General features: G+C 49.8%; 2 protein-coding genes across 9 annotated transcripts in view; both read right to left on the minus strand.

Moving 5' to 3' along the window:
* Positions 1 to 1,150, minus strand: part of GTF2IRD1 (GTF2I repeat domain containing 1) — a 50,548-nt gene extending 49,398 nt beyond the window's left edge. For 3 of the 5 annotated variants that reach the window (XM_085240731.1, XM_085240730.1, XM_085240729.1), the window contains exon 1: positions 860 to 991. The gene's annotated coding sequence lies outside the window, so the exon portion shown is untranslated. Of the gene's footprint in view, positions 1 to 314; positions 728 to 859 lie in introns of those variants that run through there. The other 2 variants (XM_085240732.1, XM_085240728.1) reach the window with 2 other exon arrangements.
* A 6,242-nt stretch (positions 1,151 to 7,392) lies between these two features.
* Positions 7,393 to 23,744, minus strand: part of CLIP2 (CAP-Gly domain containing linker protein 2) — a 58,485-nt gene continuing 42,133 nt past the window's right edge. For 2 of the 4 annotated variants that reach the window (XM_010721814.4, XM_010721813.4), the window contains exons 9-17: positions 23,430 to 23,534; positions 20,730 to 21,674; positions 17,817 to 17,874; positions 16,522 to 16,605; positions 15,636 to 15,792; positions 15,375 to 15,534; positions 14,574 to 14,759; positions 11,400 to 11,462; positions 7,393 to 10,773 (exon numbers count right to left, since the gene is read on the minus strand). In XM_010721814.4, coding sequence (XP_010720116.2) covers positions 10,762 to 10,773; positions 11,400 to 11,462; positions 14,574 to 14,759; positions 15,375 to 15,534; positions 15,636 to 15,792; positions 16,522 to 16,605; positions 17,817 to 17,874; positions 20,730 to 21,674; positions 23,430 to 23,534 — 1,770 coding nt within the window. In that variant the 3' untranslated portion in view covers positions 7,393 to 10,761. Of the gene's footprint in view, positions 10,774 to 11,399; positions 11,463 to 14,573; positions 14,760 to 15,374; positions 15,535 to 15,635; positions 15,793 to 16,521; positions 16,606 to 17,816; positions 17,875 to 20,729; positions 21,675 to 23,429; positions 23,535 to 23,744 lie in introns of those variants that run through there. The other 2 variants (XM_031556415.2, XM_085240777.1) reach the window with 2 other exon arrangements.

The following is a 23,744-nucleotide window of genomic DNA, read 5'->3' on the forward strand; positions in this document are numbered from 1 at the left end:
GGCTCGGAGCTTTGCCACGGGACTCGGAAGAAGCACCGAGCGGCTCCAACACCGCAGCAGGCGGAGAGCTCAGGCTGCTTCAATTCTAAGAATCGAGCGCTGCGGCGATTTTCACAAAAGTAGAAAATTCCCAGGCTCGGATGGGTCCCAGCAGCGGGAATCCGACCGAACTGCCCCTTCTCCCACCGCAGCCCCTCCGCCGGGCACACACGGAGCGGCAGCCCCGACAACGCCATCCCTGCCCGCCCGGAGCTCACAGCGAACGCAACCCCGCAACCCCACCGCTCCGTGCGACGATGCCCGGCCGCGGTTACCTGCAACGAGCCGCCGGCTGCGGGGCTCAAAGCGTGACGCAGTAATGGGATCGCTCCGCTTTACAGCTTATCCCGGCCAACCCCACGCGCTGGAAGGACAAGGGCACCGGGCGCTCCCCGGGGAGGAACTTTCTCCCCATCTCGCCCAGCACCGGAGATCCCCACGTCTCCAATGCCGTCTCCTACATCTGTCCGCAGGTGCGGTATTGATACCGGGTCGGCTCCGGTAAGGTCCCCAATACCGTCCCCACGTTTGTCGTTAGCTCCGCTCCCCGATCCCGTCCCGGGGTCCGGTCTCCGATCTCGCGTTCCCCAGCCGTGCCCCAGCAGCAGCACACATCCACGTTCCGTCCGCAGCCCCACGCCGCGCTCCCGACTCCACCGCCGCTACAGGAGATCCCGGCACTCCCCGCTCCCCCCCCGCAACGCGGCCGAGCCCGGATCCCCCCGAGCCGCTCTGCTCCCCCCTCCCCCATTGTCCCCACGCCCCCCCCCCGCCGCAGCCGCCCCCCGGTGCCGCGGGAGGGGCCGAAACTTTCGCTCACCGCAGGGCGGCCCCGGCGGAGCGCGGCGCTGCCTCCCCGGCGGCTGTGCGCGGGAGCGGCGGGGGCGGGCGGCGGGGCCGGGCCGGGGCAGGACAGGGCCGGGCCGGGCCGGGCCACACCGCCTCCCGCCGCCGCCGCCGCCGCCGCCGCCGCCACCTCCTCCACCTCCTCCCCGCGCGGGCGGCGGGCGGGGCCGGTGCTGCCCGCCGGGCCGGGCCGAGGCCGAGGCCGGGCCGGGGCGGGCAGGGCGCCCTGCTCGGGAGCGGAGAGCTCTTTGTTCTGTAATCCCAGTAAGAGTGCCAGCCATTCGCCCCGCCGCTAATCCCAGCCCCGCTCAACAACAACATCCATTGGCTGCCATTTACATACAGGATTAACCAGCCCGCAGCCCGGCCGGGGGAGGGAGCCGAGCCGTACCGAGCCGTGCCGAGCCCATCCGCGGGGCCGAGGGCGGCGGGGACCCCGAGCAGCGCCCCGCAGCGCGGAGCGAACGGCGGCAGCCGTGCCGTCCCAGGGCGCCTATCGCCACCTGTTGGTGCCGGGGAGCGGCCCCTGGGCGGGAGGATTGGCACGGCTTTGGCTTTGGCTTTGGCTTTGGCTTTGGCTTTGGCTTTGGCTTTGGCTTTGGGTGAACATCTCCCCCGTCCCCCCCGCCATCTCCCTCTTTGAGGTGTGTGTTATGCGGTTCGCTGGATTTTCTTTTTGGATGAGTGATGAGTGCTGCGAGGTTGAATGGAGGAGAAAAGCCTTTGGCAAGCGTTTGGTTTTGAGTTTCTGAGCGAGCTGAAATGGGGCTCGGCCCCAACGCTCCTCCCGTAGCATCAGACCTGGCACAAAACATCCCAAATCCCAACAGGGATGAAGGAGGAGGGATGTTCTCACACAAGTGCCCCCTGTGCCCCCCATCAAGTCCCAGCTAGCACCATGACGATGCTCAACACCCCAGCACATGGATGGATGGATGAGGACCCAACGTAGGATCACGGCTCAGCAAGGCAGAGCTCCCACCCTCTCCAAACACAACCACCTGGCATTATTCTCATGGGCTGGGAGCTCGTTTGATCCGTGGGGTTGTGCTAAGAAGCAAGCACTAAACCAGCAGCCTTGCCCAAAACAAGAGTAAAACCCCAAGCCCACAATCTACAAGCCCACTCGAATCGTGGCCACTGCGCAACCTGGAGTCCCCTGCAGAGGTGAGGTGGTAACAGTGATGGGACGGGATGTGATGGCCTCCAGTTGCACCAGGAGAGGTTCAGGTTGGATGTTAGGAAGCATTTCTTCCCCAGAAGAGCGGTGCTGCGGTGGCACAGCTGCCCGTGGGGGTGGTGGGCTCACGCCATCCCCAGAGCTGTTCAAAAACCATGGAGATGTGGCACTGAGGGACGTGGTCAGAGGTTTGGTTGGACTCGGTGATCTTAGTGGTCTTTTCCAACCTTCTTGATTCTATGAAATCCCAACCGAATCCCATTGAGGACAGGGGTGGATCCTTATGGTGCACAGTTCTGTGCAGTGAGGGCCCAGGTGAGCGCCGGGAGCATCTGCTGTCCCTCAGCCTCACATCACCCACACACTGAGTGAAACAACCAGCTCGCCTTTCTGAATAATTAAATGGAAGATGTTAGAGGAAAGAAATCAGGGCATCATTTGGCTAATTATCTTCAAGCCAGAGCGACAGAAAAAAAAAAAAAAAGCACACAAAAATTAATTTAATTGGGTCAAACAATAGCGTTGCCATGAAGCAGCTGCACGGGGCTCCTGTAGTGCCTCACTGGGACCTCTGCTCTGTGTCACTGCTTGGGAAACCTTGTGTCAGGGGAACACAGGGGGAAATGGGCTTTGTGGACCCATGTGAGCCCATGGACATTGTCTGTGTCATCCCCATGTCATCCCCGTGCTGCAACCTGGCCGTGCCCTATGCAATAGGCAGAGGTTTGGGGAGCATTGCAGAGGGAGAGTCCCAAACCATCCTGAAAAACAGGAAGAGAAGGCTGGGAACGCAGCATGGGCAGGGCTGGGAGCTCACCTGTGGGTGCCAGGGGAAGGGGGGGCACCTGGAGCTGCCCCAGATGTTCTCCTGGTGCAGCATCCACGTGTCCTACAGGGACATCCACCCACAGGGCTGGAAGGCAAAGCTTTGCACATTCTGCTGCAGTTTTAACATCTGCAGAAGTCTCCGACGAAAAGCAAAACCGCCTCAATGGGATGAAAGCGTGTGGGCAAAACATCTTATCTGGGGCTGAAACAATGTGCGTAACAAAAACACCCAGCGAGGAGAACACGCTCGGAGAGGGATGTTTTAATCTGATCTCACTGCAGAAATAAAGCCCTTCCTTGTCACAGCGCTGTCAAAAGAAAAGGCGACAGAGCCAGAAAACAATTATATCTGCATAAAGAGATATATGCTGTTGGTTTTTTTTTTTTTTTTTTTTTTTTTTATAATTTGTTAATTAGTGACTGCTGGGCATCAGAAGGATCCTTGTTTTCTCTGATATGCTGATTTCTTCCTTCTCTCGGTGGAATTGGAGAGCACGCACACACACAAAAAAGACACTTCTTTAGAACGGGAAATAGAGAAAAAGTTTCAGAAGGGTCAGAAGAAATGTAATAGGATGAACGAGTCTGAGTTCTCCTTCCCTAAAGGGGCACTGTGTTGGTGTATTTCGGGTGAGGACTACCCAGGCACAACAAAATGGTTTCTGAATTATAGATCAAGAGCGCTGCCAGTGGGCGCCTCGGGTGGGGAGTGCAGATGTGGGATGCGGGAGGGACAGAGAGCAAAACCCAGGGCAGGGAAAGCAGGGAAGATTTCCTCAGCAACATCTCCGCTCTATTGAGCAACTCTGGCAAGAACACTGCACCACCAGAGCTGGTATCCATTGGTTCCAAACACATCCGTAGAAAGATCAAAAAAATCAGTCCCTCCGTTCCCTGCCTGCTGGGGCAGCGAGGAAGGCTTGCATGGAATATTTACAATCTCTATCTGCCTTTAACATATCTATCTGTGCTGCCAGCTGTCTGCATTTTTGTGTGGCTCTTTGAACGCCGTGCTGCAAAAATAGTTTGCTCCGGAGCAACAGATAAAATGGTTTTCCAGTTGTCTCGCCTTCGCTCTTGAATTATTTCCATGCTAATGAGAACCCTGCAGAGGCACTCCCAGACAGCATCCTGAGGAGCTGAGCAGTGACATTGCCACTTCCCAATCCAGCATCCATCCTTAATCCAAGAAGCAGAAAGGAATGGCAGGCAGAAAGCAGGGGAGCCAGGATTGTGCCAGGAGGCACAGGGAGGGATGCTGATGCCTTGAGGGGCTCCAGCAACCCAACCACCCTCTTGGCTCCAAGGTCCACATTTCAGCATCCAGATGGGGCTGGGATGGTCTCAGTGGTGGGATCACCCACGTGGGAACAAGGTTAGGATGCTACTCATGCATTTTTAATAAAACGCTATTATGGGTTACAGCTGGAACCTCCTCCCAGCCCATAAGACCTCAGTGTGGCTCTGCAGCATAGCTTTGGGTCCAGCTCCATCCATTGGGCTGCTCCTCACCCTACCCAACCTGCTTTCAGCCCCTAATGGCACCTCCCCAGCTTGCTGCCCAGCAAAGTCAATCTCTCCATAGGACCTACATCCTTACAGACCTCTCCCGTACTGGGAACAACCCCAAAGACCCCAAACCATTGCTGCCAGTGCCCCATTAATGCTCTGCCCCATGAAGTCCCAGTAGTGGTCAGGGCACCCACCCACTCGTGGCCTTCCAGCCCCAATGCCAAGGGCAGGAGGGATTGGCATTCCCAGTGGATCTGTGCAGCTCAAAAGTAAACTTAACGATGTTATCCACCAATCTGATAATTAATACCCTGGATGCTTTTTATTGGAACAAGCGAGGGCCAGGACGTGCAGGGGATTTTAATGAGGGGCTTTGATGGAGAGGTACGAGCCTGGAAGAGGACTTGGGGGTCAACAGCAGTGATTTGGGGGCTGAGATCAGCCCCAGGTGCCTCCTACCCCACACGGAGTGCCCTTGGGCTGCTCCCAGCCTCATTGCCACCTTGCCAGCAGCCAGGCACCCACTTGCCCTCTCTGCTTGGAGCTGAGCACTGCATCCCATGGGCTCTTTTAGATAACATGCTTCCGAGATGCTTAAATATTAGAGAGGAAGCACTTTCCCAGGCTCTCCCATGTAGGACCCACTGCCCTCCAGCACCCCAATGGCAATGGGGACACAGGCACCCAATTTTCTCAAAAATGCCTATAACTGTAGTTGATCCCACTGCTATTTTTAATACAGATGCTTTATTGAGATTCAAATGAATGTTTCAAATCCTCTCTCCTTTGCATAATTCTTTTTAATTAACACTTCAAAAGGTTTGAACACAAGATCTGTGCTATTTCCCTAACGATGTTGCCCCAATCTCCTTTTCCCCAAAGCTCCCTTGCCACGGTTCTGAGGGCAAAAGCTGGGGACAGAACTATCCCCAAGGCAGTAGGTGATGGTGTCAGGCTCAGGTTCTGCAGGAACATCAGCTGAAGGGGTGAATCACCGCTAATCCATCAGCACAGCAGCCTGGGTTTGGCATAGAGCCGGTGATGGCTGAAGTAACTGGGTTTAGGGTCACTGCTCTGCCACCCTCCACCCCAGTATCAGCTGCTGTCATACAGCAGTACCTCCACAAGGGAGTAAAACACCCCAAAAATGTAAGAGCTTCTCAACAGCCTTCCTGAGTGTTGGGAATAACCCACAGCCCTAAGGATAGATCATGGGCACGGGATGAAAGAAAGGAGGTCCCCGTACCCATAGGTCCCCACTCATTGGGATGAGCCCTTCTTCACCCAGAAGATAAATGCAGTGCAGCAAAAACAGCAGTGAATTTTTGGGTTTCAATTCCTGCAAGCGCAGAAGTGATTAGACACAACAAAATTGTATAATTAGGATTTAATAAGAGACCGTCCCAGACATGCAAAAGAAATAGGTTAGACAGTGGCCTTTGTTCAGCTACAAAAGACATTAATTTGCAAATACTCTCAATATTCTTTTTTTTTTGTTGTTGTTATTTAGACTGATTTTTTGAAAGCCTCTGATAAAACAAGAAATCTGGACTAAGCATTCCAACTGCATTTCCAAGTGCAGGAATCCAGCTTTGATGTTCCCCTTGATAACATCTTTTTAGAGCCTTGACTGCATCAAATTAAATTCTGATTACTCTGATAGCGCAACACAGCTTCCAAATGTATTCAGGTGACTTTTTGTTCTAGAAGGAAATAAGCTATTTTGACAAGGATGCTTGTTAGACAAGAGAGAGGTGGGGAAGATATACCCTTGTGATGGAAAAAAAGTTTGTTTCTGGTACCATTCAGCACTGAGACAGCAGGCAGATGCAGAATTGCACTTTGGATGGTCCATGGGTGCCCTTCTTACATCCATCCCCGTCTCAAGGAGACAACTCATAGGGACATACCCCATGGCTGCATCCACGTAGAGAAGTCCTCTCCATGCATCCCCACATAGGGGTCACCGACTCCCCTTCTTTTCCCTTTCCACCCCAGAGCTGAACCCACATCACCACCCCATCCCGCTGTGCGCTCGCGGTGCTCCGCTCCTTGGCTCCACGGGAAGAGGAAAATAAAGTGCAAATATTATTGTTGGCAGAGATTACCAGCTCCCCCACTGTGATTTAGGCATCTTTAAACTTCATGTTTTATTAATCTTTGCTGAACGATTAATGGCACTGAAATGTTGTGTCTGCAAACAAAGGCGCACGCTGCGGTGTTATCTCTGGGAGATAGCAAGGGTTTGGGCACCTGATTGCAGCTGATGAACTGCACAGCAGAGCTACAAGAGAGCAAAGCCCTGAGCAGGGCCTGGTGCCCTGAGCAGAGCTGAAAGCAGCAGCCCATAAAGGCAAAATGCATGGTAAACATGCCCAGGTTTGGGGTGCCATCTTGACGGAGGCACCCAGATGGACACCCAGAGAGGGAAAAGGCTTTGGCTCCACCCCCATCATCCTGTAAATGATTTTATAGAATCACTGAAGGATTCGTGTTGGCCATCCAGCCCAACCTCCCCGCAATGAGCAGGCTGACCTTGAAACCTCACCCATCTCCGAGGTTGGGGCATCCACTGCAATGACCACCCCAACATCAATCTCCGGGCAACCTGTTCCAGGCTCACGACCCTTTTTCTTATATTCAGTCTGAATCTGCCCCCTTTTAGTTTGAAACCATCTCCCCTTGTCTGTTCACAGCAGACCCCACTAAAGAACCTGCTCCCTTCTTTCTTGCAGCCTTCCCTTCAGATACTGAAAGGCTGCTATCAGCTCTCCCCACCTCCTTCTCTTCTCAGTGACAGAGGCAATGAGCACATCACAGGGGTCAACATCCTAGAATTGTTCTCCTTCCAAGAACTGGGAGCCAGCAAAGCCAACAGTTGCTGGATGCTATCGGTCCCTGAGCAAGAAGCAAGCAGCGTGGTGACCAAGGGACCCTGCAGCCCAAATCCAACTCTTAAGGGAGACCCCAAAACTCCATGCCCAGAGTAAGGACAGTGGGAAGAAACAAAGCCTCAGGGGCCCTGGGCTGCTGGGGAGGGACAGCAGCACCGGGGCCCAACATCAGCCACAGATTTTATTGTTTAGTAATGAGCTCACCAACAGCAGCAAGCCAGGAGGGGGGGGGTTGTACATGGATACAGATGGGGAGGAGTTACACAGACTGAGATTTGTACAGCTTTTGTACAGAAGAAATAAAATGAATCAAATAACAAAATAGACATTAGCAGTCAAACCTTTTTTTTTTTTTTGTCTTTTTTTATATATCATACTAACAAAATCTGATAGCCAAAAAATGACTAATCTACAAAATTGTCATACATACTGTACGAGTAAAAGGTTATCATCCATTTATACATCTAGCAACATCTTTATTCTGGTAACTTACATGAGGCCTATAGGATCTTAGTGTATTAATCATTCCCTACAAGGTAGTGCTGAGCTGCTAAAGCTGCAGAACAACGGAGTACTGGAATTTCTGTTAAGACTTCTACAGTGTCATTTGCATTTTTTGTCATAACAAAACCCTCATGCATCTCTACTGCAAGGCAGAGGGGGGAGGCAACGGCACAGAGCCTCAGCACCCATCCCTCAGCTCGGGTACTGCAGGAGGGATAAAGCTGAACTCACCCAACGCCGATTTACCCATTCTTCCCTTTGGTCGAGAGGGTTAGAGAGAAGGAATCACCAAACAGAGACGTGGTGTACCTGACAATGTCTCAGCCTTCAGCAGAAGCCCATCACTCAGCAGGGTGGGACGCAGCCCCCGCACCGCCCTCGGGGCTGGAGTTGGAGTAAAGGCACAAACAGGGCTGGTCCCTGGCCACCAACAAGGGATGGGTGCGTCCGTGCTGCGATGCCCTTGGACATCTCCCCCAAAGAACGAAGCCAGTAAGACCGAATATTGTGAAATACTTTATACACCACCACATATAGGCAAAAATAGCAATTAAACTTACAAATAAATAGAGGGGCTGGGGAACGTCCTCCTTGCCCTTTCCCAGCGTGTCCCTGGTTTGGAGTCTGCCTGCCCCTGGGAGTCCCAGCAGAGGTCTTACCTCAGCCCCAGCCACCTTTTAGTGATGAGGTGGAACCCAGATGTGTGACAGCACGTCCTGTGCCCAGCGAGCAGCTCCCACAGACCTGCACACGAGGACCAAGTTACACCCTGCTGCCCATGACAGCATGGCCAGGAGAGCCCCCACCTCCTGGTTTGGCTGCATGGAGCAGCACAGCTACATACAGCCAGGGAAGACCAGCAGCATTCACTTTAGGCCATCTCTGCCCCACCTGCCGCTGCCTTGGAGAAGCTGCAGCAGCAATGAATTAATGGAACATGCTCCCCATAAACACTCCTGGGGATCCTGCCCTGCACACAGCATGAGTTCAAAGAGTTCAAAGAGGGAAGAGGAAAACTCAAACTCACCTATAGAAGAAGTCACTAAAAAACCCATCAGGGGAAATATAAGTAACAAAAGAATGGAGCTCGCCCACCTGCATCAGGAGCTGCTGCAGGGACTTCAGGAGAACTTTGGGGAATACCAACCCTGAATTCTCAGGAACAGCACTGAGGTGTTGGCTGCTGCAAGCTGGAACAAGGAATGCTGTCCCTGGGATTTTCCTGAGCAACAGAATACACCAACCAGGATTTTGGTCCCCTGGAAAGTCCCAGTGCTAGGCAGGTTGGTGGCAATCTTCCAGGTGGTAAGAACTGACTAAACACTTCCACCAGGCAGGGTGGGATCCGACCAGCATCATTTCCAGCCAATGGATCCCACACCCTTCCTTAAGCCAGACGTATCTGTGGTTGCTGACTTGTTGCACTCCCTGAAGTCACCTCTTTCTCCTCTCCTGCTCCCTTTGAACAGAAGAACTCATCAACCCTGCAACCAGTGAGCAAGGTCCAGCATTACATCAATCTGGCAACACGCTAACAAAAATTGCACAATTTCATAGGAAATGAAGGCAAAAAGTTGACATGCAGTGACATTCATCTGCCCATAGCCTGGCTCAGATCTCTCCCACTGCCCTTTTCTGTCTTGTCCTCTTTCACAGGAGCCCCATCGTACCAGGAGAACTTCTGAGAACTGGAGGATTCAGGCAACCAAGGGAAGCCTGGTAAGAGACTGCTGTTATTTCTCCTGTTTTCACTGTAGCACCCAACAGTGAATGTGAACTGGACTTTCATGGGGTGCTGCCTCACAGCTTTAAGAACACATTCTCCCCTTACTGCACGCATCCTGATGTCCCTGGGAGCTCTGGCGCAAAGATGGAGAGAGGAGCAAAGCTTCCAACAGAAGGAACAATCAACCAAGCAAACTTGTGCTTCCTTTGCCTGCCAGCACCACAGCCACAGCAGAAGGACACAGCAGCACCCACCTGCTGCTCGGAGCACTCAGGATTCCAGATGGAAGTTTGGGTGCTTGCCTGAGCCTACATTGCTGTGCACAGACATGAGAGCCTTGTGGGCTCTCGCCTTGGATTCCTTCTGCTCCAATTGCTCGTGTTTGTGTCACACACAGGATTTCTGTAGCCATCAAATGCAGACAGCCCCTACTGCATGAGTGCTCCCAGCAGTGAGCTGCTGTCTGGGTCTGGTCTCTGAAGCCCCCCCCCATACAGATGCAATGGATCAGAAGAGCAGCCCTGCCTGGTGCTCCGCAGGGACACACCACCACTCCTTCCCCAAACTGCAGCGGGTGAGAAACAAAATAAATAACCCCTCTGAAATCAGACCATCTCACATGACACGCTATGATACAAGAACCAGGTGAAGCCTCCTTGCTGCAGAACCAGATGTCTTCTACAAGGCAGGGAAGGAAACACACACATCCCATCTCCCTCAGCTACACGTCGCAGTGAGCCACCAGCCCAGCAGGTTGCACTGTGCAGGTCTTTGGGGTGAGTGGGAGGGAAGGGACAGACTACGTGGGCAGCGTGCAGCCTCAGGACATGCTTCAGTGTTCAACACCAAAAGCAAATCCCTTTGCAGCTCCCGTGGGGCTGCTGGGACTCACTGACACCTCAGCTACCATAGGGTGCAGCCATCACTCAGACTGCTGGTAGGACAAGGGCTGCTCAAGCAACACAAATTCCACAGTCCAAACCAACACAGGTAAGAAACCAAACCCAGAGAGATCTTCCTGCTCCCTCCTGGAACAACAGCTATCTTGGAAAACTGGGCTCCAGGATTGTCCCGATTACATCCGTTAGTACACTATAAACATTGTCCTTCTTTAAAGTGAAAATACTGTGTCTAGTCTTTTGGAGGTGCTAAAGCCAGATGTGGTATTGTTTTTCCTGACTGTGCACAGGAGCTGATACCGGCATGAAATGATCATCTTCCCCTCTTCTCTATCAGAGCTTCTCCTGGAAGAAGAGAGACTTAATTAGCAAAAATGAGGGCAAGCATTGAGGTCTTTTGACAGAAAGGGAAACTGAGCTGCAGAGTGGGATGGCGGGACTGGGAATCCAGGCTTTCTGTGTCCTGACCCACTGCACTGCCCAGCAAGCCATAGTGCTGCTTCCTCAGGCTGCCCTGAGAGGCAGCTGAAGTCTGAGGCTTCAGACCTTATCCTGCATCATGAACAGCAGGAGAGAGCACGATGGTACGGCCCAGGAACGTCACTTTGTGAAGAGGATGGCAGATATGAGACTGAGCAGGTCCTGGCTCATCCTGCCAGAAGTCATACAGGCAACCGACCCAGGAGACAGAGGACAAACTCCCAGCTGCTTCCCCCCCGAGCAAGTGCCTGCTGCTGGAGGGAGGCACACCAAGGAGCGTCCTCCTGGTTTCCTCTGACTTCCAGAGATTGTAATGGTACAGTGTTCTCTCCACACGTGGGAAGCACTGGTGCAACTTGCTGTGTTGGCAGAGCTGTCCCCATCCAAATTCTGTCCCCATCCAAATTCTGTCCCCATCCAAATTCTGTCCCCAGCAAAGCAGGCAAGAAAGCACAGTCACCACTTTAAACAACATTCCGCTCGTAACTTACCTCTTGCTTGTGGGATTTATCCTGCTGGTGAATCCCATTAGCAGATCCAGAATTTCCAACAGGCTGCAATAGAGAACAGACAGTGCTTACTGAAGAGGGACACTGGTGCTTGCCTGCAAGGACTGAGGTAGGTTTGCCTTCTCCCTTGGCAGCCCAACAACACTCAGTGGCCACTCCACACAAGGACAGAGGAAAGCAAAAACATCACATCGGTTTTGGCAAGAAACTTCCTGATCCCTGCATCCTGGCCCAGTCCCCACATTAGGGATTACATCCTTCCCAGCTATAAAACATCCCCTGAGCTCCTGCGTGGACACAGAGCAATTCTTCACTTCTGACCCTTAAATCCTGGTAAACAAACTGCGAGCCAAGGGCAGCTTTAGCTGCAGACAGCTCAGCACAAGGAACATCACCACAGCAAAAAGGACATCGCCATTCCCCGTTTCCCATCCCTGGGGACAAGCCTGGCAGCCAGGACAGGCTGTTCTATCTTTAGAAAACCCAAGAACTTTAAACATTTATAATGTTACTTCAGCAGGGGTAATACGGAGCCCTTCAGCTTCCAAATGACAGTACAACCCGCACAAACAAGAGGAGAAAGCTGCAGCCTGAAGTCACAGCATGCCACACATCAGTTGTTTGGGTCTCAGTAATCAGATTCACTGTTGTCGGTGGATTGCTGGTGACAGCAAAACCAGAAGTTATGGGGAGATGAGACAAGACTGCCAGGCTTAAATGCATCACTTAGGAACCCCTACTGAATGTTCTTCTTGAGTCCTGCCTGGATGGATGGAGGAATAAAGCTGCTGCTGCACCCATGGCCAAAGCAGTGCAGGTGTCGTGCATGCCAGCATCTCCTACCTGTCTGAAGAACACCCATCTGCACACGGAGCAGCTGGGGTGCCAGGAATCAGGTTGGAAATTTGATCTCAGTGCATGCTCACAGTAATGAATACAAAGTGGTGTAATTCACTTGAAATTAAATAGGCTCCCAGAGCAATCACCACATATATTCCGAGGAAAGGTCTCAGTGCCAAATCCTTGTCATTTCCTGCAAAGCTGGGAGATCAGGGTCTCCCAAGACAGAAAGACCCTCTTCCTCTATTATAGGACGAGTACTTTGCAGCTGCACAGCGAGGCAGCAATTACAAGAAAACGAGACAAAGACACACGATGCCATTATGCTCCCCCAGCTCCTGAGTCTCCTTGCCTAATAGCAAGGCCAGCCATGCACATCAAGGGCTGCAGAGCGCAGGGGCTGACTAAGCCTGCAAAGGGAGAGCAGCAGCAGCTTGTGGTAATTAGAGATTTCCTCCTCAAGCACACTGTGAAGGCTCTGCAGACAAAGGGAGAGCGATGCCAAGCCAGATCCCTGGGCAGCAGCTGCTGTCAGAGAGGAGACAGGAGGTCAGAAGGCACTGCAGAATGGGCTACAGCGGAAACGTGGCTCCTCGAGAAGCATTACCGATTCCAGAAGTATTGCACCTGGAGCTCTTTAGGCCAGCTATGTCCTCAGGCTCAGCCCAAAATCCCTGTTAACAGCTCCCCTCTATAGGCAAAAGGACAAGCAGACATCATGCTGAAACCTGAGAGCTTTGATCCAGACTTCCTCGTAACTTGGGCACTTCATAAACCTGACATCAATGGAAGTGTGAAGCCCAATGCCCTCCATAATCCTCTCCCCGTCTCTCGGTACTGCAGTTTGTAGTTGAAGGAATAATGCTATCCTGTCGTATCTCAAGGATTACCTTGGCATGAAGGTATCACAGTAATGCCAAAGATAGATTAGCTGACCTCATGAAGTCCGTTCCAATTCACTTTAAGGTTATTTTCTACAGCTGGGGAAGAAATAATCACCATCTGCACCACCTCTGGAGCCAGGAAGGTGGAAAGGAGGATTTCCTGATCTCAGGGGACTTAGCATTAAAGCAAACTTTCCCCACCCCTCCCATAACTTACAACAGCCAAGGCTGTCATGATGCATTTTCATTTAACACGCAGCAATTAACGGCAAGAGCAGAAATCACTCTGGAGGTCTTGACAGTATTATGGCATGTCCTGGACTGCCACAAATTTTTCATCACCACAGCTATCTTGTCTGGTACCAGCAGACAGCACTGCAGGATAGAAGGAAATGTCAGCACCAGCTTGATGCTCAGCTGAGACAGCACTGCTGTCAGGACTGCACTTTTAACCTTGCATCCCCCTGCCTGCCTCCATGCAATGCAAAGGGCCCTTTGGAGCATCTGCAAACTGTACAAAGGCAGTGAGAGAATAAGACACAGCACCCCCAAATCACCTAGCACAACATATCTACACTTGCATTGGGTAAAACTCTGCTCCTTGTCCTTGTCCACCAGCTTGTGTACTTCTGTGTCCATCTTAACATGAACTGCCACTTAATACTGCAGAAAAAAAAAAGACATTTTTAAGCTCAGAACTTAAGTGAGCAAGTATCAGAGAAGCACCTGAGCCATCACCTGATAGCAGATGAGAAAATACAACTGGAGTGAAAGAGGACACGAGTCCATCTTTAAGGTCCCTCCCAACCCAAGCCGTTCTCCTACCCTACAAAGCTAAAAGCTTGGTGCAAGGGGCAGGTCACTGCACTGGAGGAATCAGTCAGGACTTAAACACCTCAGGTAGGCGGTGGAAAAAGCCAAACGTGAAGAGCTTATTTATTTGCAGCCCTCATTTTCACAAGGAAAGATGCAAGACAACAACAGAAGCAGTTCTGCCTTCTGAGAAGAAACACAGGTATACTAGAATGAATTGGGAAGAGAAGAGAGCAACTTGAGTGGGAACGCTGTGGTACTTAGGATCAGGTAAGGATACTTAGATCAGGTAAGGATCAGGTACTCCTGCCTCCAGGAGTTCATAGCAGAAATGAAAAATGTTTTCCCAGAGTCGCTTCTGAAGTTTGTGCTTAAGGAGAGCAAGAAAAGCTCTCTCAAAGAGCAGAGATGGCAGAAAGGCTCAACTTTCACACTGTAAAAATGATTCTAAAGGACATTATAAATTAGTTAAGAATTATCCCACTAACAGCTCGTGTTTTATTTTGTTTTTAAATCCAAGAGCAAGAAATATTTCTCTTCCTGAAAGCAAGAAGAACTCACACGAAATCTTCATTGGGACAGATGAGTGACCTGGGCAACAGACATCTGTGTGCCCTACCTGTGTTTTCTCCGAGGAAAGCCTCATGGCTTCCATGAGCTTCTCCATCTGGTGGCCCTGCTCCAGGGCGTTGCGCAGCACATCCTCGGTGCTGACCAGGCGGTGCTGCAGCCGGATCACCTCCGACTCCGACGAGGGGTCAATCAGGGAGAACCGCCTCTGGTCCGTCACTGACTTCTCCTTGTCCTTGTGTAACAGAGTGGAAACAGGGATGTTTGGCATTAGAACCAATCGCTGTGGAAACTTAAAGAGTACAAATCTGCAGTAACTCAATAGAACCGTGTTTTGGTTTCAACAGTAGATGGGGTCAGAGCACAGCTGTATGGTGTCAAACACAACCAGCACAGCTCCAATCTGTTCCCAACAGTGCAAATGCTGTTCACATTTCAACCACTGGAGGACACTGAAGTACATAGGAATTAGAGAACATTGTTTTACACATCTTCTGATCTAGGAAAAAGCAGTGAGGGGAACTGATGTCCCTTCGGTTTCTTCCCAACAGTGTTAGCCCTAGTGAGCCATGGATCTAAGATCTGTGGGAACAGGGAAGCAGTGGGGCAGGATGGATGCATGTGTCATTGCTTAACAAGGTGCTGCTACACCAGGCACAGTCAGGGAAGCTCCCATCAGATGCTCAATAGCAAATGGATTAGATAATCTTAGCGGTCTTTTCCAACCTTAACGATTTTACGAACACAATCATCGTGGTTTGAAGCAGACGCGGTGGGCGTGAGCCCCACAGCACAGCACAGAGCCTTCCAGCCTCGTATCCAAGGCCAGGAGGGGCTCTGAGGCTCTCACCAGCACAACCAGCTTCTCTCGCAGCCCTTTGATGTCATCTTTGAGCTTCTGTTCCTTCAGCCGCCACTCGGCCTTGTGCACCTCCCGGCTCAGGTCACGCTCAGGCCCAGGTGAGTGCCGGTTTGCCTCCAGCAGCAGTGCTCTCAGCTCATTCAGGCTCCTGGAAGCAGCAGCAACAAGAGGTGAGGACATTCCAGCTGGGGTTAATGGTGGTTACAGCACTCTGAGCACACACACACACACACGGTCCTGCACACTGACCTTTCCTTCTTGAGGAGCTCCTGGCTGATCAGGACCAGCTGCCCCGATGCATCGTGTGTTTTCCTGGTCAAGGCTTCCAGCTCCCCTTCTAGCCTCTTCTTTTCTTTTAACACCGAATCTGCCTTCTTTTCCGCAGTTTTGCATTTGTTTTCCAAAGCTAGGAGGAGCAGAAGATACAAGGGAGAAGAAAAGTTGCTTACTCCTTTACTTCTACTTTCAACTTTCCCAGTTCTCAGTCTTAAAACCACAGGGCTGGTAAGCTCTAGATCTGGCCCCGCTTAAGGGAAGATTTCAGGAACATCACACCAAGCTCCATTTGTTTCTCCATTTCTTCCAGTGAGCCCAAACCCTTCCTTGCTCATGTAAATGCCTTCTGCAGAAAAGAAGGCTCTGGGAAGACCTCATTGCAGCCTTCCAGTACTTGAAGGGAGCTTACAAAGCAGGAGGGGGACTGACTTTTTTACGTAGTGTGAGACAGGAAAATGGGGAATGGCTTTAAAATAAAAGAGGGAAGATTTAGGTTACGTGTTAGGAATAAATGTTTTACTCAGAGAGCTGCAAGGTGCTGGTACGGGTTGCCCAGAGAAATTGTGGGTCCCTCATCCCTGGAGCCATTGAAGGCCAGGTTGGATAGGGCTTGCAACTAGCCCATGCAGGGGGTTGGAAGCAGATGATCTCTGCAGCCACCTCCAACCTAATCCATTCTATGATTCTATCATGTGTTCTCTTGGACTAGAACTCTCAAATTTTTACCAGCAACACCCACTAACAGACAGTGCCATGTTTTACACCTGTCTTTGAGCACCTGGGCTCTTATTCAACAGCAAGATGAAGGATGAGCAGAGAAGCACCTTGTTCCCACCTGCACTGGATTAGGGAAACTTACCACTTACTTGGGCCCTTAGGGCTTCAGTCTGGGACACCAGCGATGACACCTCTTTGTCTCTTTTACTCAGTTTGTCTTGAAGGTCTTCAGTAAGATGAAAAGAAAAGACAAGGATTAGAAGCCTAGAAAAACTTCTGTGCAAATCAGGAAGGTGTTGAGTCTAGGGTCAAGGTTCAGAGTGCCATCAATGGGATGTGATGGGCACCAGAGGCAACTCCACATCAGCAGAGAAGCAGCAGCAGAGGGGTAACACACATTCTTCACCCTGCATCTCATCACCACTCAGCACTAGGAGGCATGAGGAGGCAGGTTACACAGATAGGAAGCCAATGATACAGGTTTAAGAAAGCAAAATTGAGCAAAAATAAAGGGTAATGAAACTCTGAGCAATATCTAAGTTCCTGGAAAAGTCCCTGTGATCTCCTTTTAGATTGCTGCATCCTCAGAAGGGCTTTAGAAAGGGATTTGCAGAAAACAGGTGAATAATTGAGAAAAAGATATAACTATAAATCAAGTGCCATTTGAAAATGGAAGAGACAAGTTAGCTCTTTGTCATCTGGCAAGGCTTTTCTGCTAAAAAGAAACCAATAAACCCTAAGAAAGAACGAGGAAACCTGAGTTTTGTAGGAATGAATAAGGGAAGGGGTGATCAGAAAAGATCTCACGTGTCTCAGATCAGCCCCAAATTCTCCACAAAGGACCAAACTCAAGGCACACACAACAGGACATCCTTTTCAAGAGGAAGCGAGAGCCCAGAGTCTGTCTGGTCATTCAGGTGCAATCGTGCAGCTCTGTCGTTACTGGGATTGGGAGTCACAGCTCACCCTTTTGGTCAGGGAGGCTAAAAGCAATTCAGCTTCCAAGCTACATCATCTAAACTTCCCGAGTGGATAAATTCTGGGCTTTATTCAAAAGATGGATATGATTTATAGTAAGCTTAATAAAAATATCTACCATGAGCAGTGCACTTATAGAAGCACAGCATGCTCAGTGACCATGTTTTACCTCTGTAACATAAGGATGGGACGGAGCGAGCCCATTTCTCCATATCTGTCCCCAGCCTGCACCACTTACACGATGAGTGCATAACAAAAACTGAAAACCTCCACCTCTACTACTACTCTAATTTGCTCATTAGAGAGGGCAGAGAGCAAATGCTATCTAGAAAAAAAAGAAAAAAAGAAAAAAAAAGAAAAACATGACTTCTCAAGCTCCTTTCGTGTAGCTGTGCCTGCAAGAGCAGAACAGCAGAGGAAGGGACAGCACATGAGTTGCTGGAATGTTTCATGACATACCTTCCATGGTCTGCTTCATCCTTATCTTCTCTTCTGAAATATCATTAGTATCAATCATCTGAAATAAAGTTAGAATATGAGATATAAAACGGCCCTTAACTCAAAGACTCAAAGCAAAACCAACAACCACAAAGCCCCATCCAAGCATCAGAAGTTGGACTGGCACCCAACTCTGGATGCTTTACAGTCTTCCAAGAGGAAAACAGACTTTTGTGGAGTTGCTTCTCTACTTGGGTACTACTGGAGGTCTCCTGATCCAGCACCCCTCCATAAAGCACACCCTTTAGGATGTCTGTTCATGTGTTCTCATCAACACTTCAAGACTGCCCCTGTTCAGAAAAATGTACAAAGATCTCCATCTCATCTGTAACCTCATGAGACTTAGACAATGGCAAACACTTCCACTGGGTGCAAATACACTTATTAAAGATGACAACTTGGAGTAACACAGCTCTACCCCACATGGGAATGGCACAGGCATAGTTCCATAGGATTGCCAAGAGAAACAATGTGCCTGAAGCATTAATGATTACAATTAAGTAAAACAATTACAGTGCAGACCTCAGGAAGAGCACAGACTGTCAGTCTTCTCGAGACATGACAGTCTCAAATAAAAGCCAGACAAATGGCATCAAACTGTGCCCAGCCTACACATGGACAACATCCACAGCAGTATTAACACTGAGCACCTGCTGCATGGTACCCAACAGAAGCATGGGCTCTCATCCAGATGGAAATCCTCTCACATGCATCTCTTCTCACTTTTTCCTTTTTTTTTTTTTTACCCACAAAATCCTATAGTTTATCTCTCCAGACTCAGTGCAAAAGGCCAGGAGATTCCAAGGGAATCCTAAACACCCTGGAGAGAGGGTGGCCATTGTACAATCCCCTAACAAGGGAAAATCCATCCTATCCCAGGAGACTTCACCTCTGCCTCATCCAGGGTAATTTCTCCCCTAAAACACCACTGAGCTGCACACAGTTGCCTAACACCCACTTCTCAGATTTCAGGCTTCATCTCAAGGCAGATTCAGGTAAGCTACAGCATGAAATTTCATTACCTGTCCAATTTGGCACCATGCAACTACCAGCCTTTGACTTCTACCTGCTTACTAACAAACGAGTAAATATTAAAAATGTTTTCCATTGCAGAGGCTACAGTTCAGCATTTGAAGCCTCCTCCCATCCAGCAGCCTTGGGTGGGACTTTAGGACACAATGTTCAGACTGAGCAACGGCTGCAGCCACCACTGCTGAAAGCCCCAGGGTCAGCCCCAGCAGCTCATGCACACTGCAGGACCCAGCTTGAACAGAAGCAGGAGCACACCTGAAGGGGAAACACGTTGCCTGATGTATTTCTGGCACAGAAAACTATTTAACTGCTCTGTTCTCACTTGGAGACATAGGAAAGAAGGCACGTTCACAGTCATGAGACATTTGTTTGCTCAAAATATTTGGATAGCTAATACTACAGTCACATTAAATTAGCTAAGATGTTTTAAGATAGAATTTATTCTATGACACTCAAAGGCTTTCATCAATGCATTTCTTCCCAAGTTTTCCTGATTTTAATCGACACACACTTAAAAATAATTACTTCAAGACTCCCTGGTTCTAATCCAATACCAATAAAATCCCCCAGAGCCCTCTCACTTGTTTAAATGGCTCTGGAACAAACCTCAAGTTTCTTTTACATTCATTCTTGTTTAAATCTTGGCTATAATATACGATGCACTGTAATTACAACTCGCTTTTCCCAGAGCCACAGCTGTACTTATTGTTCATGACCATCTTTACTAGAGGAAACATGTTGAGCAACCCTTGCAGGACCATTAATGCTGCAGATCCCTCCTCAGCCTTTTTTCCTTGTCTTCAGTGGAGGATGTCCTTCTGCAGGCATGAAGCTCCGACTTGGCCAACGCTAATTCATTGGCTTTACTTTGTTGCCTAGTGGTACAAATGATTTTAGTGGGGTTGTTCATGCTGGCAAATTAAACACAGACATTATATCCACTTCATTGGCACCTCAGTCTGGAACAGACTACATCTCTGGTAATAGATTTCAAATGAATGTTCTCAAAATGTGCACATTTCATGGCTTATTTTCCTTTTCCTCATCCCCACGTGGACAAGCTCAAGTTGCCAAAGCCAAACACAAACAGAGGTCCTGCTCTAGGGCCACGGGTGGCAACCTCCCTGCTTTACTCCAGTGAAAAGCCTGTGAGTGAGTTATATACTTCACAATACCACTGCTTTTCTCCTAGCCTTCCTGGGGGAGGCTCAGGATTCTCATTCAATCAGGCATTTTATTTCCCTGGCCTGATGCCACTATGAACCCTGCTAGCAGCTCTCCCACTACAACCCAAATAAATTACAGCATTTCATAACATCTCCCAAATATGCCATGAGGCCAGGCTTTCCACCCAGCACACCAGCTCAACCCTGCTGAGGCTCTCAAACCACACTCCATGTTCTCCCTTAGCACACGCAGTGCTTCCTTCATCCTATCCTCCACCTTCCCCTGAAGGACCTTGCTCCTGAAGCCTGTTGCAGCTCCTCAGAGAACAACAGATGCACAGCAGAAATGATGCTTTTTCAGCTAAGGGCACTGCTTTCTCAGAATGAACACCTCTCCCTGCCAAACCACGACAGTCCTGTCTGCTATCACAGCACTAACACAGCTTTGAACCCAAATGCGGCCCACCTGCATTTGACTCTTACTTTCTATACCACCGTAATGGCTTTCAAGGATGGAAAATCCCCAGAATGCAGTTGCAGCACAGAAAAAGCATCATCAACAGAAAGTAAAACCACAGAAACCTCAGCAAACTGCAAAAGACAGCAGCTGAGTGCTACTCCTATGAAGAATTATTAACAGTGATAACAACTAAGCAAAGCGACCCAGAAGCCATACATTTGCATGCTGAGAAGGATGTAAGGCTTCCATGGACTGCAGCTTGTTCTCTAAGACAAGCACTTTTTCCTGCAATCTGTGGATCTCCTGTTTGCTCTGGGCTTCTGTTTTCTGTAGCGTTTCATAGTCCAACATCTTCTTCTCAGCTAAAGAAATCTGCTCTTTCAAGAAAGCTATTGCTTGTGTCTGATCTTTGTATTCGCTGTGAAGTTTCTCCAGTTCATGCACCCTCAGCTCAGCATCCCGACACTTGTCCTTCACGTCTTGGAGCTCCAGAAGGTGCTGATTGCTTTTGGTTTCCAGTTGCATTTTCCAGTTGCTGTTACTTTTTTCCACTTCATCCACAGCCTCCTGCAGCTTCAGCTTGAGGCTCTCTTTCTCCTTTATGTGAACAGCCGTCTCGATGTCATGCTTTGCCTTCAAGTTCTCCAGCTCAAGCTGGTGTTCCATCTTGATGCTCTCCACCACCGCCTTCAGCTCCACAATCTCCTTGTGCTGGGTGTCAGAGCCTGTATTCAATGTGGCTTTGAGGTCCTCCAGAGACTTCTGGTGGTCAGAAGCTAACGTGTCCAGCTTGGACTTCCAATTGTCCATCAGCCCCATGTTCTCATTGGTGGCCTGCTGAACCTTATGCTTCAAGTCAACAATTTCTTGCGAATACTTCTCATTGACGGCTTTCAGCTTCTCCATTTCCTGCTGGTACTTCTTTAACGTCTTCTCATACTTCTCCTTCAGCTGGCTGCTCTCCTTCTGGTGCTCCTTGTTGGCAGAAAGCAGCTGATCCCGCAGACGAAGTGCCTCAGACTGCAAGCCAAGGCTGTGCTCGGGGGTCTCTGCCTGATGTGAGCTCCGCAAGCACTGCCGCAGCTCATCCACCTCGCTGCGCCGCAGGCTCAGCTCCTCCTCCAGCTGCAGGATCCGGGACTGCTCCGCCACCGTGGTTAGCTGCAATGTGACAGAGAAGAGAAAGTCAGCACCCGCTGCCCATCGCTGCACCCATCCCTTTAGGAAACTGGCTTTGGTGGAAATAGATCCGAAGTACATTAGTCAAAATTCAAATAAAAGGGGAAGGACACCCAGCACCCTCCAACCTGAGCACAGTTTTGCACCAGGGTAATTATCACCGATAACTGACAGCTACATCTTTGGGCCAATTACAGTTTGCTTTTCTAATAGGAGCCACTTATTTTCAAGACAGAAATACATACCTTTGACAAAACCCTTTAAGTTTGCTAGAGAGCAGCACCAGCAGTTAATGAAAAAATAATGTCCTGAAAGGCCATTATATTTCCAGACCAGGCACCTTGCCAGATGATGCACAGAGGAAATGTGACTGCACATGCAGGAAGACCGCAAGCATTGAAACCAGCATTAAGCAAAATGTTTCCATTCTTGCTCAGCAAACCTTGGCCTACAGACCCCACCTCTGCTTGTCATTTGCTTACCCTGGTGTAAAAAGGAAAAGGGATTTTATGCGTGAGTACTTGTTAGAGTTTGTCAGGAAAGTAAAAAATAAGGTAGAAGGCAAGAGGATGCAGGACAACAAATCTAATGATGGTTAACAGGGAGCATAAGGCCTATGGATCGGTGCCATACAACATGAACACAACCTAACAGGGCAGAAATGCCTGCTGGTCACGGGGAGTTGGGTGTGCTCTGGCGATGGATGTAGAAGAGGAGATATGACCAGCTAAAATATTAGAAAAAAAGCAGAAGAAACAAGGAAACCAACTGAATCTTCCAGTGTCAAAACAACTCCACTTCATTCACCATACCCCCCACAACCGCCAGCCCAGGAGGACTGGACAGTTTTGCTTTTGGTTGGGCAAAGGGACACTCCAACCATTTAGAAACCTTTTGGAAAACCTTACAGTTGTGTTTTCAACTCTAACAAACCCACTGCTGAGAAGCAGGCTCATCACAGTGAGCTGGCCATTCCCATACCACCCAACAGCATGAGAAAGATCTTTCCACATCTGGCAGCTGTCAGGTTGGATATTAGGAAGAACTTCTCCTCAGAAGGAGTGGTTAGGCATTGGAACATGTTGCTGGGAGGTGGTGGAGTCACCATCCCTGGAGTGTCTTAGGAAAGGGACATGGGTTAGAGGCAGTGTTGGTGCTAGGTGGACATTTGGACGAGATGATCTTAGAGGTCTTTCCCAACTTTAACAATTCTATGATTCTTTCAGGATTGGGTGCAGGTTCACATGGGCAGTGCGTACATACGTTGCTGCACAAGGATTGGAGCTGTCCCATTTGGTCTCACCACTGCTCCTTCATTTCGAACCACAGCTCCTACGGCTGGAGCGGGGACAAAGGGAATGCTGATTGCAATGTTATCTCCTATTACAGCCTCTGGGCAGCATGAATTGTGCAGGGTTGCAGGTATTATTCGAGCATGTTAACTGAATGATGAGTTGTGAAGAGCTCATGGTCAAATGGTGGCATGGGGCAGAGAAGCAAGCTCAATCTGGGAAACAAGTCCTCCCCGCAAGAAGCCAAGCTAGAAATCAGACAGTGCTACCATTTCCAGGAAGGGAAAGAGCAAAGAAAAACCAAACCAAATAAAAATCAGGGATGCCTACATTCAAGCCAAAACCAATCAACCGCATAAACCAAAATGAAACCCAAAGCGGTATCACGAGCATCAATGTGGGGGCAAGCGCTGTTCTGCAGGCAGGGTAAGTGGGAGTGGATTACCCTGGTGTCCTCTAATTCTCTGAGGAGTTTCTCAGCCTGTGCCTTCTCAAACAGCAGGCTCTGCTCGAGCTCCCGTATTCGGGCATGCTCCAACTGCGTCTGAGTCTGGTCACACAGGGGGGAAAGGAAGAGTAGAGATGGGGAAAGGGAGGGGAGAGAGAGGGAGAGAGAGGGAAAGAGAAGGCTGCAACATCATCTCTGGCATACAGGATAAGGAAAGGTAGTTCACAACAGGAGGAGAATAAAGATCCAAACAAGCAGGAAAAATCCAACCAAACAGAAAATGGTCACTGTGGGATTTTACATGGTACTCAT

This window comes from Meleagris gallopavo, chromosome 21 (genome assembly GCF_905368555.1).
Source record: "Meleagris gallopavo chromosome 21, MGAL_WU_HG_1.1, whole genome shotgun sequence".
Lineage (NCBI taxonomy): Eukaryota > Metazoa > Chordata > Aves > Galliformes > Phasianidae > Meleagris > Meleagris gallopavo.